The sequence below is a fragment of the Chelonia mydas genome, chromosome 4 (genome assembly GCF_015237465.2).
Source record: "Chelonia mydas isolate rCheMyd1 chromosome 4, rCheMyd1.pri.v2, whole genome shotgun sequence".
NCBI lineage: Eukaryota > Metazoa > Chordata > Testudines > Cheloniidae > Chelonia > Chelonia mydas.
In genome coordinates this window covers 122,897,525-122,915,826 of record NC_057852.1, presented here as the reverse complement: position 1 = coordinate 122,915,826, position 18,302 = coordinate 122,897,525, and the positions used below count along the sequence as shown (strand labels likewise).

Below are 18,302 nucleotides of genomic sequence, written 5' to 3'. Positions count from 1 at the left end.
AGCTGCTGGCCCCTGCAGGGCCTCCCCGCCCGGTGGCAGTCGGAGAAGCCACTGGCCCCCCAGGACTCCTCCCATGTCGTGTCTGGAGCAGCCACTGGCCCCCTAGGGCTCCCCCTTCCACGGCGGTGGCCAGAGCAGTTGCTGGCCCCCAGGTCTCCCCCCCGAGCAGTGCCCCTTCCCCTAAGATTCATTCAGGAGTATTTATGGTATAAGTCGTGGATAGGTCACGGGCCGTGATTTTTTGTTTCTTGCTCATGACCTGTCCATGACTTTTACTAAAAATACTCATGATTAAATTGTCGCCTTACATATGATCCATGAGCATCATTAATGAATTTTGGCAGACTCAGTCTAGGTCTGCCTATGTGTTGTAGTACACATTGGGTAGCATGCATATGTATCCACTGTTTGTACAGATGACATAGTTAAAAATAACATGGGAAATTACAAACAAATTGCCAGCTTTAGAAATTTAGATTTTTTTCTCATCTCAGATAGACTCTTATCATTTTAAGGTTTTTATTGTTATTCCAAACGCCGCTCCTCCTTTCACTTGCACTTATATAAACCCTTTTGCTTCATTATATTGAACTGTATCCTATTCCAAAGCCTCCAGTGCAAAGCCAACCACTACTCCCTCCAAAAACCAAGAGCAACAAAGCAGCAGCAGCAGTTCTACACAGTGGTCCTGTGCAGCTACCTGCGGGAAGAAAAGGTTATGTAAGCAAGTCTTTCTTACACTACAGTTCACTGTTGAGGGTCGAGTCCTTTCTCTATCACTTGGGTCATGATTCCCTAGGACTTACAGCCCTGTCTGTACTATCTTCCTTGAATCCAGTTTATAGCATCCATCTGACAAGCAATCAAAGGATATTTTGGTCCTTAGCCATTAGTTTGATTTATATGACCTAGTCAATCTAGCATTGGCACCTCCCTAGGAGAAGCTTTCTGAGATGAAAGCACAGGAAAACTTCTTAGTAAGATAAGACAGGATAACTTGGTTCCATTACAACTATGCAAGCTCCAAACTGTGGGAAAAGAACACAAACTGAAGGTAGGGGGACTGGCCAGGAGAGCAGAGAATATTTAAATTGATGAACTTGCTTGCATAAATCAAGGAAGAGGCAGCAAACCCACATTCTGTACCTGCAAGAAGCAGCAGAAAGATTAGTTTAAAAGATAATGTTGTATTAGAACTACACAGTTAGAATGTAGTCTTTCTTCATTTTTGAGATGTTGGTATGCCTTAATAGTACTTGATCACATATTTTTATTCAAACACTTACTTAGATAAATGCATGTCCTTTTATAAAACTACATAAACAAAAACTTTTAGCTTTACCTTTTACATATTGCTTCTTAATAATTTGAACTGGATGCTTGGAGATACCTTGGATATTCTGTAAATAAAATAACAGGAAGTAAAAATTTACAGGAATTGAAAATATATTTTAAAAGTATAATTTAGCAGAACGTCAAATATTAATTTGATTATATAACATTAACATATTTTGTTTTATATTAAACAATATTTGAACTATATTTTGACAATATACATATACTTAATTTTTCAGTACATAATGTAAAATTAAGATTTTGAATTATATGACATAAAAACCCAATTAATGGAAATGATAATTATGTATGGCATACACTCACATGTACGTCATGAAACGTACACTAAAATTTCAAGTATGGAATTGGAGTGTTAGAGAGTCAAGTGGAGTTAAGCAGGGTAACTAAATTATTGTATCGACAGATGAGAAAGAGAAGCAAGCACAGCAAAACTATGAAAATTGAGTGTGGTCTGGAAAGCCATATTAAGTAGAAAAGAAGGCTATAAAGACTTACATGATGGAGAATTGAGAAAGTCTAAAAAGCTTAAGAGAAGAGAAGGCATTATTATGATAAGAGAGATTTGAGGTAAGTTTTGGGTGGAGTGATTGCCATATATGCAGGTTACTCATGTTGGCTTAAGAATCATTAAATTAGAGCACGAGGTTAAATCTGGACTCTTTCATATCATAATACATAGAATTGTTATTTTGCTTATCTAAAAAATATGTTTTTAGTTAACCCAAGTAGCCATTCTGTGTACTGTATATACTTGGAGCCAATCTGTCAGCGCAGAACAGGATGCTTCAGGGCAACTTGGAATAGTGGGGGAAACACATGGCTGGGTACACCTTTCTGCTCCTTTAGAGAAACAATATTCATCCTAGCTGCAGACTACGGCTTACACACTGAAAGGCTGATCAAACCCCCAAGCTAGCAGATCACTTCCCCCAGCACTGTGATGCACCAGCCAGGGCAGTCAGCCAGAATCTTACCCTAAATCTAGAGCAAAATCCCTCTCTGCTGATACACCGATGGGAAGGGCCTGGGCCAGGCTTAAATTCAGCCGGAGATGTCCAGAGCAGAGCTCTGGTAAATATTTTCAAACCCTCAGGAACCCCGGTGTGCCTTGCAGGGCTGAAGGCCCGAGACCTGTGGCTCTGGGAAATACTCAATGAGAATTTAAGCCCTGGGAAAATTAAGGGTTCTGAACACTCTTTTCCTCTACTAGCACACCTCTGCAACACAGGACAAAGTTTTGCCCTATATTTAGCATTTTATTTGCTATTCCACATTTTTCTTCACCCTTTTCTTTGGAACCATCACCTGGTAAAAGCAAGTGGGCATACATTGCTGTCAATTTTTCTGTGACTGAACAAGAAAGACACCTGTGGATCTTTGCCCTTCTTTACTATAATATTTCTGGCGTACTGTGAAATGTTGAACAATGAGAATAGATATCTGGATGAATCATGCTTTATGTAAGGATAGGATTCAAGTAAAAATCTAAGATTTTCCAAAGTTATAAGATGTTCTAACACAGTTGTCTTTGCTTTTGGGAATAAAATTGAATTCTACAGGAATTGTTTATCCTGGAAAGACTCTTACATGTTGATCCTGATTTGTGGATGAACCACCAAACATAATAATTCAGACAAAAAGCTTTTTTTAAATTTTAACCTGTTTTATCTCAAATATTATTTTCAGATATTATACCATCATGAGCTTACATTACCTACTATAGTTGCATTTTTAAATTTATAATAAATTATGGAAAGGGTTGTTTATTAAGTACAGCAAATCTACAAGTATAAAAGCTGAGAACTGTCTAGCTTATCAGTAAAGAAGACAATGCAGGGCTAGGTGTCAAAGGGATAATAATTTAGCCTTCACTTTTAGAGACCTGGATTCACAGCCTGTAAGAGTTACCAATGAAAGGTATCACTGCAACCAGTAAGGACTATCAGTGAAGTGTGAAACATGACATCCGTGATAACTTCCTCCTGTTATTTTGTAACACTATTTCCCATCACCGGGACAGGCAGCATCTGACAATACATGACATGTAACATCTAGCATATGATAATGTGTGTCAACCCAATTGTTATCAGTTCATATAATACATCTGTACATAACTCAGTGGTTAGATGAATGTGCCAAAGTTATATGTTGGAGGATTCAAGAATGTTGGGAGCAGGGATGTACAATTTCAAAATAAGAAAAGTCACTCCCTATGCAGTTTTGAACTCAGAACCATTTTTTTAAAACTAAAAGGTATGCAATCAAATTAAAAAGTAAATTAAGTTAAAATTTTAGCAATCCATGTACACTTATAATGGAATAAAATAGAAAAAAGTAAAAATGATTTCCCCCAGTACCACTATGAGGGTATTCACAATTAAATGTTTCAGAGTAGCAGCCGTGTTAGTCTGTATTTGCAAAAAGAAAAGGAGTACTTGTGGCACCTTAGAGACTAACAAATTTATTTGAGCATAAGCTTTCGTGAGCTACAGCTCACTTCATCGGATGCATTCAGTGGAAAATACAGTGGGGAGATTTATATACACACAGAACATGAAACAATGGGTGTTACCATACACACTGTAATGAGAGTGATCAGGTAAGGTGAGCTATTACCAGCAGGAGAGCAGGGGAGGGGGAGAGGGTGGACCTTTTGTAGTGATAACCAAGGTGGGCCATTTCCAGCAGTTGAAAAGAATGTCTGAGGAACAGTGGGGAGTGGGGGGGGGGGGGGGGGGGGGGGGGGGGGGATAAACATGGGGAAATAGTTTTACTTTGTGTAATGACCCATCCACTCCCAGTCTCTATTCAAGCCTAAGTTAATTGTATCCAGTTTGCAAATTAATTCCAATTCAGCAGTCTCTCGTTGGAGTCTGTTTCTGAAATTTTTTTGTTGAAGAATTACCACTTTTAGGCAACTGTAATCGAGTGACCAAAGAGATTGAAGTGTTCTCCAACTGGTTTTTGAATGTTATAATTCTTGACGTCTGATTTGTGTCCATTTATTCTTTTACGTAGAGACTGTCCAGTTTGACCAATGTACATGGCAGAGTGGCATTGCTGGCACATGATGGCATATATCACATTGGTAGATGTGCAGGTGAACGAGCCTCTGATAGTGTGGCTGATGTGATTAGGCCTATGATGGTGTCCCCTGAATAGATATGTGGACACAGTTGGCAACGGGCTTTGTTGCAAGGATAGGTTCCTGGGTTAGTGGTTCTGTTGTGTGGTGTGTGGTTGCTGGTGAGTATTTGCTTCAGGTTGGGGGGCTGTCTGTAAGCAAGGACTGGCCTGTCTCCCAAGATCTGTGAGAGTGATGGGTCGTCCTTCAGGATAGGTTGTAGATCCTTGATGATGCGTTGGAGAGGTTTTAGTTGGGGGCTGAAGGTGATGGCTAGTGGCGTTCTGTTATTTTCTTTGTTGGGCCTGTCCTGTAGTAGGTGACTTCTAGGTACTCTTCTGGCTCTGTCAATCTGTCAATGTGTACAAGATAGGCCTCTGCCTAAACAACACACACAAATATATAGTGCATTACTAAATTAAGTCCATTATTTTTTCACATTACAGGAAAACTAAGAACATTTTTCTCAGCCCACTAATGTGCAGACTGACAAGGAAAGAAACACTTATTACCACGAATAAAAGTTTTGAAATTTAATTTTTTGTTTTTTAATTCTTGATTTGAAAGTAGCAGTTCTAAACATTTGTGTTGATAGCCATTCTGATGTAAAATAATGTGGTTTGTGATACCAGGGATAAATTTTCAAAATGACAGCTATATAAATTGTGTGCACATAATCCACATTTATGTGCACAAAACAAGTATAGTAAATGGGTGTCTATGTGCTTGTTAATGTGAATAATGTGGACAGTCTAAGTGGGTGTGCGAGCTGCTGGATGCTCAGCATTTTTGAAAATCAGATCACTGATTGAAATCAGATCACTGATTCAAATATTTCTAGGTATAGATTTAAGAGTTTACCTACCCATTTTTGAAAAATTTGGCTTAAAAGTTTTTCTTCTGACAATTCAATATTGAATATTATTTTATATTCTTTTTCATTGGGCTTTCACAAGGCGAGTGACACTGCTCAGCAAGATGTGTGATTCCAGCTCTATGTTAAGGAATGCCACTTGTAAACAAAAACTTTAAAAACAATAACTTTCAGTTATTCCTGCTGATTGGAGAGCCTGAACTTGTGAATTTCCAAATTCCTGCACAAAGTGAAAATGATACAAATTTCCTTTAAAAATTACTTTACCAAAGTAAAAGAATGCTGTATTACAATCCTATTCTCACTGAAAACCAAATGCAAGTAGAGTGTTCATCATGCTAATTTTAGTGTTTTCAGAAGTTTTACTAATGTCTCTTAAAATTCCATTCATGCAATCCCAAGGCAAGAAAAATGTATACTGCACCTATTTTCTCATGTAAAATAGTCAGCAAATTACAATTTAAATAACTCTTCAGAAGAGAATTTGGAAAATGTGTGCAAGTTAATGCTGATTTTTAAGAGCATTTAGAGATTTAAGAAGGTAGAGAAACAAAGATAAGGAACTTAAAAGAAGCCTCTTCATAAAAATCATCTCACTACTTGAGTCTGACAGTTCTCTAAAAGTATTATTTATTATTTCAGAGGTGGATGGTTGATGTGTCTTAGGAATATGGCTATAACTTCTCTAGTAGCACTTTGCACAGCCTATTAATTTATGTATCGAGTACAATACTGTAACCATGTCATAAATGCTATCTTGACATGTGATTATGGTCCTATGATGTTAGATGGAGACATCCACAGGATTGTAAGAAGTAACACAGAAACAAAACCATTCTCTCCCAAGTTATAATATTGTCATGTTACTCTGAATTGAGGCTCTAAACAGGGAAGAAAAAGCAAGTCATGAAAGAATCCACCATTGGCACTTCCTCATTGTTTCTAGATGATCAAAGGCCCTGGAGGTTTTTCGCCTTCCTCTGTAGCATGGGGCATGGGTCACTTGCTGGAGGATTCTCTGCTCCCTGAAGTCTTTAAACCATGATTTGAGGACTTTCAATAGCTCAGACATAGGTGAGAGGTTTTTCGCAGGAGTGGTGGGTGAAATTCTGTGGCCTGCGTTGTGCAGGAGGTCAGACTAGATGATCATAATGGTCCCTTCTGACCTTAATATCTATGAATCTATGAATCAAAAAAGCAAGCTATTCTACTGGATGATTAACAAGAGAACTCTGGAATTAGTTTAAAATGTCAGCAGTTGTACATGGAAATGCCAGATAAAGAATAGTGATAGCCATGTGTAAAAATAAAATTTTAAAAAAGAGCCTACAAATTTCAGTAGACTGCTCAATCATCTTTCTAGAGAAATATATATTTTATATACAAGAACAAATGTGGTTCCCTATGTGTAGTACACTTCAGGTTGCACATGCACTCCATAACCTGGGACCAGAGAATTTTTCCTATCAGTGTGTGTTTGGTCTGCACGTGTACCCCCACTCTCCTTTGTGTGCTCCACCGATGGTATAAAGAGGGCTGCTTCTCCATTGCCATTTTAGTTCCTTCTCCACCAGTAGGACCTGAGGCAGAGGGGCAGGAAGATAGATAATCTACTGCACATAGGGACAACACATCTCATAGAACTCCAGTTACTACAAGGCAAGTTTCCTTCTGTCATAAATATAAAGGGAAGGGTAAACACCTTTAAAATCCCTCCTGGCCAGAGGAAAAATCCTTTCACCTGTAAAGGGTTAAGAAGCTAAAAGAACCTCGCTGGCACCTGACCAAAATGACCAATGAGGAGACAAGATACTTTCAAAAGCTGGGAGGAGGGAGAAAAACAAAGGGTCTGTGTCTGTCTGCGTGATGCTTTTGCTGGGGACAGAACAAAAATGGAGTCTTAGAACTTAGTAAGTAATCTAGCTAGGTATGTGTTAGATTATGATTTCCTTAAATGGCTGAGAAAATAGCTGTGCTGAATAGAATGAATATTCCTGTCTGTGTGTCTTTTTTGTAACTTAAGGTTTTGCCTAGACGGATTCTCTATGTTTTGAATCTAATTACCGTGTAAGGTATTTACCATCCTGATTTTACAGAGGTGATTCTTTTTTATTTCTATTAAAAGTCTTCTTGTAAGGAAACTGAATGCTTTTTCATTGTTCTAAGATCCAAGGGTTTGGGTCTGTGGTCACCTATGCAAATTGGTGAGGATTTTTACCAAACATTCCCCAGGAAGTGGGGTGAAGGGTTGGGAGGATTTTGGGGGGAAAGACATTTCCAAACAACGTTTTCTCAGGAACCCAGATAAAGTTTGGTGGTAGCAGTGGAAGTCCAAGGGCAAAGGGTAAAATAGTTTGTACCTTGGGGAAGTTTTAACCTAAGCTGATAAAAGTAAGCTTAGGAGGTTTTCATGCAGGTCCCCACATCTGTACCTAGAGTTCAGAGTGGGGAAGGAAGCTTGACACCTTCTTTGAGTGCTTCAGGTGATTCAGTGTCCTTCTCAAGGAGGCAGGTACCCGGAGTCCTATGCCACAATGAAATGCAGAACTGACCTGCCCAGGGAAGCATCCAAGGCAGCTAATAGTGTATACAGAACTCCAAGTCGTTGCTCTACAGATGTCAATAATAGGGACATCCTTGAGGGAAGCTACCAAGGCTGCTTGGGCTCTTATTGAATGTGCTCTCATGCTGCCCTCAAGAAGGACATTACTACTCCTGGGGAAGTTCTGAGCCAAAATATTAAAAATTCTGTGCCAAAAAATTAAAAATTCTGTGCACAATATTTTAAAATTCTGCAAATTTTATTTGTCAAAATAACACTTTATAATCACACCAGTTTCAATTATTTTGGTAATTTGTTTCAAAAAACCTGTCAGCAAGTATGTCTGTAACACTACAGACACATACAAAAATTCCCCCAGGAGAAGAGAGTTAAAGAAACCCCTATGAAAACCCAGTTACTGCTTCTCTGCCCCTTCCCTCCCAGAGCCCAGCCACTCACAACCACTTTTCCCCAGAGCTGAGCCCAGCCATGCCCCCGCCCCAGCCCAGACATTCTCACCTCCTTCCCCCCAGAGCCCAGCCATGAGCCGCCCCCAGCTCAGACACTCACACCCCTCCTCCCCAGAGGCCAGCCACAGGGCCCCCCCAAATCCAGACACACATCCCCTCACCCCCAGCATCTCAGACACTCACACCCCCTTCCCTCCAGAGGCCAGCCATGCCCTCTCCTCCCCAGAGCAAGCTGTACCCCCCACCTCCGCCAAGACACTTACCAATCCTACCCTCCTAGATCCCAGGGATCCAGAGGGAGAAATGGCTTGATGCTGGGTTCTGGGCTTGCACAGACTTTCCTGCTTTTCAGACTTTCCAGACTTTTCCTTGCACAGACCTTCCTTCAGGGTGTGTTGGGAATTGCAGCTGCTGGGAACCCTCCAGTTCCCTCCCTCTCCCCCTAGCCTTGTCTTCTATTTGCAAGCTGAGCTCTGCCGAGTCCAGCAGACCCTAGTGGTGGTCAACATCTCTGCAGCCCATTTCTGTGGGGAGAAAAGGAAATTCTGCATGCCCAACATTAATTTCTTCAAAATTCTGCATTGTGCAGTGGCACTGAATTCCCCCAGTAAATCATTGTAGTGCTCATAGCAAAATATTATGCATCCTGAGATCCATTTTGACAGCCTAAATTAATGCAATAGGTTTACCGTGAGTGCCCCTAACTCCTCTACCCTCTAGCCAATGTGATCAGGTACAAAATTGCCACCTTTATGGAAAGGTCTTGTAGACAGCAAGATGCCAGATGCCACTTCGCTTCTTCTTACTGGTGTGTGGTTTACAGTAGGACACAGGTAAGTGGATACACTGGTTGATGTGAAAGTCTGACACTACCTTAGGGATGACCTTCAAGTACAGCCTCATGAATACTTTGTCCTTGTGAAAGGACACGCAAGAGGATTATGTTGTAATAACTGGGCCTACAAATTTACCCTAATTGTGAGCTCAACTGTAAAAAAGTAGAAGTGAGTGAAAATTCAAAAAGTTTCAAAATAACCTGTAACAACAAATGTTGATGGGGAAATGTGCAAAAAGAAAAAAAATCAAAAAGGCCCACTAATATAACTCAAGGATTATGTTAAGATGATGCCTGGTGAACAAGAAAAGTGGGGGACCAGAAATGAATTAACCAAAATTAGAGTATCAGAAATTAGACCTTTGGGGGGACAACTGCTAACTGAAAGAAGGGAAAGGAGTAAGCTTCACCATCATGGCTGCCACCTCCACCATCTTCTCAGATCGTGGGATCCACCAGGGTGCTTTGAAGTCCTGGCAGATGGATCATAGGGCAATTTACAGAGGTATGCACCAGGACAATGGCCTCCACGTATAGCTGTGAGCAGCATGCCCCTCCATGCCTGTTGATGGAACAGACTATCATCATATTGTTCAAAACATCTAGACTGACTGGCTACGAATCATGGAATCATAGGACTGGAAGGGACCTCAAGAGGTCATCTAGTCCACTCCCCTACACACATGGCAGAACTAAGTATTATCTAGACCATTCCTGACAGGTGTCTGTCCAACCTGCTCTTAAAAACCTCCAATGATGGAGATTCCACAACCTCCTTAGGCAATTTATTCCAGTGCTTAACCACTCTGACAGTTAGGAAATTTTTCCTAATGTCCAACCTAAACCTCCCTTGCTGCAATTTAAACCCATTTCTTCTTGTCCTATCCTCAGAGGTTAAGAAAAACAATTTTTCTCCCTCCTCCTTGTAACAACCTTTTACATACTTGAAAACTGTTATGTCCTCTCTCAGTCTTCTCTTTTCCAGACTAAACAAAACCAGTTTTTTCAATCTTCCCTCATAGGTCATGTTTTTTAGACCTTTAATCATTTTTGTCGCTCTCCTCTAGACTCTCTCCAATTTGTCCACATCCTTCCTGAAATGTGGCACCCAGAACCGGACACAATACTCCAGTTGAGGCCTAATCAGCGCAGAGTAGAGAGGAAGAATTACTTCTCGTGTCTTGATTACAATACTCCTGCTAACACATCCCAGAATTATGTTCACTTTTTTTGCAACAGCTTTACACTGTTGACTCATATTTAGCTTGTGGTTCACTATGACCCCGAGGTCCCTTTCTGCAGTACTCCTTCCTAGGCAGTCATTTCCCATTTTGTATGTGTGCAACTGATTGTTCCTTCCTAAGTGGAGTACTTTGCATTTGTCCTTATTAAATTTCATCCTATTTACTTCAGACCATTTCTCCAGTTTGTCCAGATCATTTTGAATTTTAATCCTATCCTCCAAAGCTCTTGTAACCCCACCCAGCTTGGTGCCGGCCGCAAAATTTATAAGTGTACTCTCTGTGCCATTATCTAAATCACTGATGAAGATATTGAACAGAACCAGACCCAGAACTGATCCTTGTGGGACCCCACTCATTATGCCCTTCCAGCATGACTGTGAACCACTGATAACTACTCTCTGGGAATGGTTTTCTAACCAGCTTTGTGAATGTGAAGGAGAAATTGTTTGCAGGACAGCCTGATTGCTCTAAACTTCAATATGATGATGTGGAGCATAGATTCTTGAGGAGACCATGTCCCTTGCACTACCTGCCCCTTCATGTGTGCCCCTCACCCTGTGAAGGATGTACTCATTGTTATCGTCTTTGTTAGCAGTGGGGAACTAAACAGGAAGCCCCCACACACATCCATACACCCCTATCTTTCCACCAGATGAAGTCCAGGACCTTTCAAGGAACCATGACTAGAAAGTCAAGGCTGTGTCTGCCTGGGGCATACGCTGTCTGTAGCCATCCTCGCAGGCATCTGAAGTAAAGTCTTGCAAATGGGCCATGTATGTTTTTGCAGCCATATGACTCAACAGGACCAGGTAAGACGACACGGATGTCCTGGGGTTCATCTGAATTTACTGTGAGAGTCTGCTCATACCAGACAATCTCTTTCTTGATAAGTATGTCCTGGCCAATACTGTATCTAGCATTGCCCCGATAAACTATCGTTTACATTGGTTCCAGGGTAGACTTTTCAAGGATCACCCTGGGACCTAGCCTCTTGAACAAGTCCAGAAGCACTGTGGTCACTTCCTGAGTTACCTGGTAAAATATTACCTGTAGGAGCCTGTGACAGGGCGCACCTGCCCCACACTGGTACTGCAGGGGTTAACTCCTCCCTTTCAGCTGAGGAGGCCACACCCCTCAGCCCTGCTGGGCAAACTCCGGCTAGAGACCAGGCATAAAAGGGAGCAGCCCAGCTCATTCAGGGCTGACTACCGAGGAGGGAGGATGCACATTGCAGGCTCCAGCCTGGGAACTGCAGAGGCCCCAGCTGGCGGAACCAAGAGGTGCCAAAACCCAGGTAGATGCCCAAGCATCTATGAACACTCAAAGAGTGTTGGAGTGGCTGAAAGCTGCCTAGGCCAAGGAGCCCAGAGACATCTGGGCCAATGCACCAGGACAGGGTAGGAAGTAGCTCACAGGGACTAGTCATTGTGCTGGTGGCATCAGTGTGTTTTGATCAGATTCCCCACTGACTCAGTGGTGAGCACACTTGCCACTTCCAGGGCCCCTTGACCTGGCTGCCTCCCATCCCTAAGTGGTGGCCCACTTCCCTGACTGGCCACTAAGCCAATCAGCCCTGCTGAAGAGGGCAGCAATACTGACTTTGGCTGCTAGGCCACCCCAGCAGAAAGGCAGCCATATTGACCCTGGCCGATAGACTATGCAGATATATAGACCCTGGTCAGTAGGCCACATAGCCCACACCTGAGGGCAGCCATCTAGACTTCGGCCATTGGGCCACACAGCCTGGAAGGAGAGGGCAGCCATTTTGACTTTGGACATTAGGCCACACTACCCCGAAACCCAGAGTGATCATGCAGATTTAGCAGCAGGTCTATAACAACTCTTACCCCATCCCAAAAAGGGGACGGGGCACACCTGCCCCATGACAGAACCAATCATCAAAGCAGGGGTACACTGCCACCCCCTGCTGGTGTAAGTGAGTTGACACCACTAACAGTAACTTGATGAAAACTCTTGGTGCCATTGAGGATCCGAATGGAGCACCAGTTCCTGGCTGGGTTGCTAATCGGAGACAAACCTCACAAATCTCCTGTGTGCCAGATGGATGTTCATGTGAAAACAGATGTCTTTGAGATGGAGAGGTCTGAACAAATTTCCTGGATCTAGTGAGGGGATAATTGAGGACATGGTCACTATTCTGAACTCCACATGGTGGATAAACTTGTTCAGTTCCCTGAGGTCCAACACGGGTCTTCATCCCCCCTGTCTTTTTGGGATATGAGGAAGTACTTCCAGAATAACACCTTCCCCTTTGCTGCTGGAAGCACAAGTTCTATAATCCCTAGTTGAAGGAGTGACTCTGCCTCCTGCAGAAGAACCTACTCATGAGATGAGTCAATTTCTAATACCCATCTGTCTGGGGTGATCTCTGTCCAGGCTAATAGATAGTGGGATATTCACTCTCCAAAAGGGGGTGAGGGGAAGAACCATGAGACTAGTCTAAATCCAACAGGGCTGCTTGTGCTTGGCTCTTGAGAGTTTCATCAAAACACCAATTTAGGAGCCAGAGTTGGCTGAGAGACAGAAGACGACTGCCCCTGAGCAAGCTCCCTGCGCACAGGCACTGACTTATTTTTCCAGGTGAGTGCTCCACCCCCACTCCGCTCCTTCCCCCGAGGCCCTGCCCTTGCTCCGCCTCTTCCTGCTCCCGTTCTGCCCTATCCCCTGAGGTTCCCTGCCCACTTGCTGCTCTCTACCCTCCCCCTAGCACCTCCAGCAGCCACCTAATAGCTGATTGGTGGCACTGCTGAACAGCTGTGGTTGCTGGGTGCTGAACACTCCCTATTTTTTTTTGCTGTGGGTGCTTGAGCCCACTATGGAGTTGGTGCCTATGTCTCTGTGCATTCTCTGACATTTGCAGGACAGCTCACGCAGAATGTTAGTGGAGGCTGGTGTCTTTGCCTAAACTGGGGCTTGCTGGATTTCTGCTTCATCGCAGTTGTGTATATACCAGCTTCATGAGTGTCAGTTTCTGGCAGTCAATATAATTCTTGAAGCCGGAGATCCTTGGTATGCTCTCTGCCACTGTAGAAGTCAGCACAAACACTGAATCTCTCTCCTAGACCACAAGCAGTAAGAAGGAACTAAAACAGTGACAGGCCGGCATCCCCCTTTATACCCTCAGTGAAGAGCATAAGGAGAGTGAGGGTGCATGCATGGACCAAATGGACACTGCTAGGAAATATTCTCTGGTCCTAGTGTCACGTTGCCTGGAGTGGCTCAGAACTGTGAGTGCCTACCTCAGGGCAAGACAGTCTTACTATGGAATCACAGTCAGTCCCCTTAGCCTCTCCAGTCTATCTTGCCACCGAGACAAACAACTTTGTGATAAAATGCTATTAAAACAAACAAACAAACAAAAAATCACACCATCAGGTTTCTCCCAATCCCAAGAGACCAGTCACTTACCCCAGATCAATTGGTACTCCAGATCTTACACCAAAGACAATGCTGGTAATCACAGTTTGTAACTCCAAATGGTGGCAGTGATGTAATAGACTATTAGTTTCCCAAAAGTCTTTCAGGGTAACCAGATTGTCTCTGGGGATCTCCACTTTGCATCTGGTACACTTCCCTGAAATAGTCAAAACCGTTCAGAGGTATTCTTTGAATCCGTATTTATAGTATCTTCACACATAAAGCAAGCTGACAGTGTCTCTATACACCTGAGCTTTTCCTTTGATGGTATGTGAGGAATGCACTTAGTCTTTTGACTTCCAACCATGATACATAATGGCCATTTCTTTGAAATTAGCTTTTTTCTGTTAAAGGCCTTAGGTCCTTCATTGGCATTCCACAAGATTTCTTTGAGGGGTTATTTAGTTACAGGGTACATACAATGTAAATGTTTGCTGTCACATTATAACAGAAACAGGTAAGTGAAAACAATACAAGTAACATTCCACTAGTTTTCATGAAGTTTAAACATCTGAATACACACTTATACATTTAACACTTTGATCTGTACTAACACACAAGTGTTAATAAAATCAATTTTTTATAAGCAAGCAAAGGAAAATATTCACCACTGCTTTAATCTTGCCAGGTTCAATTACTTTCAGAAACCTTGCCACAGAAATTCAACCACATTCCCTAATATTCAAGGAAAGCCAAAATTTCCGTATACTTCCAGCAAAGTTCCATTTTATTAACCCATGATTTGACTATTTCAGCAAAAATAAATTAGTTTACCAGCAACAAAACATGCTTTTGAAGTCTTTGTGACAGGTCGGGCCAGATGGCTACAGGAGAGTAATAGAAGGCAGATATATTAGCCCCAGGCTAAGTAGGTCCCTTTTCCCTGGGTAAGATAACAGGGAAGGTTCCAGAACAATCAGGAACCTTCTGGAGACAATTAAGACAGACAGGCTGATTAGAACACCTGCAGCCAATCAAGAAGCTGCTAGAATCAATTAAGGCAGGCTAATCAGGGCACCCTGGGTTTAAAAAGGAGCTCACTTCAGTTTGTGGTGCGCGCGTAAGGAGCTGGGAGCAAGAGGCGCTAGGAGCTGAGAGTGAGAAGGCATACTACTGGAAGGCTGAGTACAAGCATTATCAGACACCAGGAGGAAGGTCCTATGGTGAGGATAAAGGTGGTGTTGGGAGGAGGCCATGAGGAAGTAGCCCAGGGAGTTGTAGCTGTCGCCCAGCTGTTCCAGGAGGCACTCTAGACAGCTGCATTCCACAGGGCCCTGGGCTGGAACCCAGAGTAGAGGGCTGGCCCAGGTTCACCCCAAACCTCCCAACTCCTGGTCAGACATGGGAGGAGTTGACCTGGACTGTGGGTTCACGAAAACAGCCAAACTGAGGGCTACCGTGAAGCTCCAAGGAGAGCAAATCCGCCAATAAGTGCAAGACCCACCAAGATAGAGGAGGAACTTTGTCACATCTTCTACCGTATTCTCTGAATATCTTGTTCTCCTGGATTGGATTCACACTTTCAATGCTAGCACTAGTGATAGCTCTGCTAGTTCCACTGTCAGAACATAATTACATATTGATATTGCCCTTGTTTCCTATCCCTTTCAGGGTATTTTACTCTCTCAGAGCTCTGGTGAAATTCATGCAGAGAACTCTCCAATAAGAACCCAAACCCTACAAGGGAACATATGAGAACACATTTTGATGCTTAGTACTTTTGTCCTTCTGAAGCAGTGCTGCCCAGCACTTGTGTTGGAGATCCTTGTGACAGACTGGTGGACAGACACTGTCCAGAACTTTGCGTACCATGTTCCCAGCAGAGTTTCTGTGTCTTTCATTTTTTGTCTTTATTCCTCTTTTGTCTGTCTTTTTTAAATGAAGTTTTGCTCTCTCTTCTTCCCCCTTTTTTTGGCGGGCTGTCTTTACCTACATCTTCAAAGTGGGGGTGCGAAAGGACTGACTCATTTCTGGCACTTCATTATGGCCAGGAGTGATGTAGTAGCTCTCTCCCCGCTGGGTATCTCTGCCAACAGCCGATCTGTCTTTGTGGCAGTCTGCCTCTTCCTGTGACATGACCCTCCAGCCAGGTCACTTGAGAATCTCTAAGGTCCTCCATGAACAAAATAAGTAAGGGGAATTAACACAAATAAACTGAGTTAATAGGAAATAGAGGGAAAGGATTTATTCTCAAGGTGCATCTGAATTTGGCCCTCCCTTCCCTCAGGAAGGGGCGTTTGGCCAGCGGTGGTCTGGGAAGCTCCTGCCTTCAGTCAGTCCTTTCCTCGGGAGCTGAGGGCTGAAGGTCTGTTTTCTTCCTTGGTTTGCCAACAAGTAACAAAAGTTGCTCTGTCCCCTTTTTAGGTTCCTCCTCCAGCCTGTGCATGCCTTGCAGTTATGCCATGGCAGAGCTGCCTAAGCCCAGAACAGCTCCTTAACCCCTTGTTGTCCAGTGTGGGGTTAGGGTTGCCAGATGTCCAGTTTTCAACCAAACAACTGGTCGAAAAGGGACCCTCCCTGCAGCCTGGTGAAAATGAGTGAGTGAGGGTGGGGGAGAGCAAGCGACGGAGGGAGGGGGGATGGAGTGAGCGGACAGGGCCTCGGAGAAGGGGCGGCACAAGGGTGTTCGGTTTTGTTCAGTCAAAAAGTTGGCAACCCTAGGGGTTTGTATACTCCATCACAGAGGGGCACCTATTGGTTGCTCTGTGGAGCCAAGACATGCTCCCACCACTCAGCTAAGTGTCATGAGAGAAAAGATGTAAAGTTTGGTCCGGTGAGCTGCTTCCTGATTCTGAAGACCTGTACTTATGAACTGCTCCTTCACTACGGATCATGGCTGCTGCTGAAGTAGGGAGGGAAATTGCACTCCACTTGCAGCAGTACATTTGCAGCGGGGAGACAATGAAGACTTCCCCAACCGGGCCATCCTAAACCAGACTAGCACCTCCTATGTTGGGAAATGCTATTCTAGAGAGATTATACTACAGAAAGATGAAAAATATGTACTATAAGACTTACCATTTGAAAAATTCTATTGTTTGAATATTGGTCATGGTAGCTTTCTCAGTGTAGAAGAATAAAAATAGTACGTGGCTATTAACACTTCTACAGGAACTTTGTGAGACAAATGGTTACAGTAAAAAAAAGATACATTTCCCAAGGTCATGTCTGTAAGGTTTAGAGAGATAGAGTATGCAGTACAAAAAATAGGGGAAGTATGGCAGTGATCAAAGTCACCATGGTAACAACATCAGACTTGGAACTAGTGCGCATATGCAGTACCAAGTAGCTGGTTTGACTTGTGTGTAGTTGCCACCTAGTGGCTACTAACAAATTAAAGGCATACATTTTCATTGAGGACAAAGCCACGGACACTGGTTTTCAAAAAGGAAAGATTACTCACAAGTAATGCAGTTGGTCATAACCCTGTTCACCCATCTTATTCAAAAGAGCTGTAACTATCAGGATTATGGCTCCACCTATCAAGAAGAAGGGAGCAAGATCTATCAATGAACTGTGGTATTTAAGTTCCTTTCCCTCGGTTTGAAAAGCTTGTAAAAGCATGAAAAAGTAGAATAAGTGAAGAAGAACCCACGCTAAGTAACACTCCATGAGACTTGGCTGAAAGAAGACTACAACATACTGGCTTACAACACTCTGATAGGTTACAGTCCTTTACCAACAGACAATGGAAGTCTTGCATGCAGCTTGGCTCTTAAGTACTTAATCCCTGCTAGGGTCTCCATGTGGAAGATAGTTGACCATCTGGTAAGCTAAGCATGCATATAAGCTGCTTATTGTTTTTGAGAGGCATTTTCTCTGAAATGCCTTTTGTTCTGAATAAATAGAACTTTACTTTATGAAAGCTGTCTGTGCCACTGGATAAACTTTTCATTGCCCAGAGACAACAGAACTTCAGGTGCTGAACTGAAGTCAGATCTGCTGAGGTGATCACGGTGAACATCAGGAGCCTGCAGTGTAAGACCCTGGCCTGCAGGGAGAGGATTGTGGGATCCCGCACCAAGGAAGGTGACAGCTGTAGGCCTGAGACCTAAGTAAGGTGCCTTCGAGGAGGCCACAAGAGGGGCAGAGGTGCAATTAACTCAGGAAGAGTGACAGCATGCACTAGCAGGAAATTCACCATCAGGCCAATAAAAACCCTGTCAAGAAAAGCCTGCAGACATGAGGATGAATGAAGAAATCCAGAATAAATGTCAATATGTTTCTCTTCCTCCCAGTGAGAGATGGTACTCCTGAAACAGGGAGTATTTCAGAGATTGTGGAGCTTGTTGAGTGCCTGTCACACAACAAAAATCCTTCCCTAGATACTAGAGCTATTCAATCTCCAGTCTGTTTGAGCTGGATTTTCTGTACTGGAAAAGTGAATAGGGCCTACACTGAGATCTTGTCTCAGTCATC

The 18,302-nt window shown here is 43.0% G+C and overlaps 1 protein-coding gene across 1 annotated transcript in view; it reads right to left on the bottom strand.

Moving 5' to 3' along the window:
- The window catches only part of POLN (DNA polymerase nu), a 202,798-nt gene that overhangs the window by 52,728 nt on the left and 131,768 nt on the right, over positions 1-18,302 (bottom strand). The window contains exon 15 of the mRNA XM_037898583.2: positions 1,343-1,400. Within this exon, the coding sequence (XP_037754511.1) occupies positions 1,343-1,400 (58 nt within the window). The remainder of the gene's footprint in view (positions 1-1,342; positions 1,401-18,302) is intronic.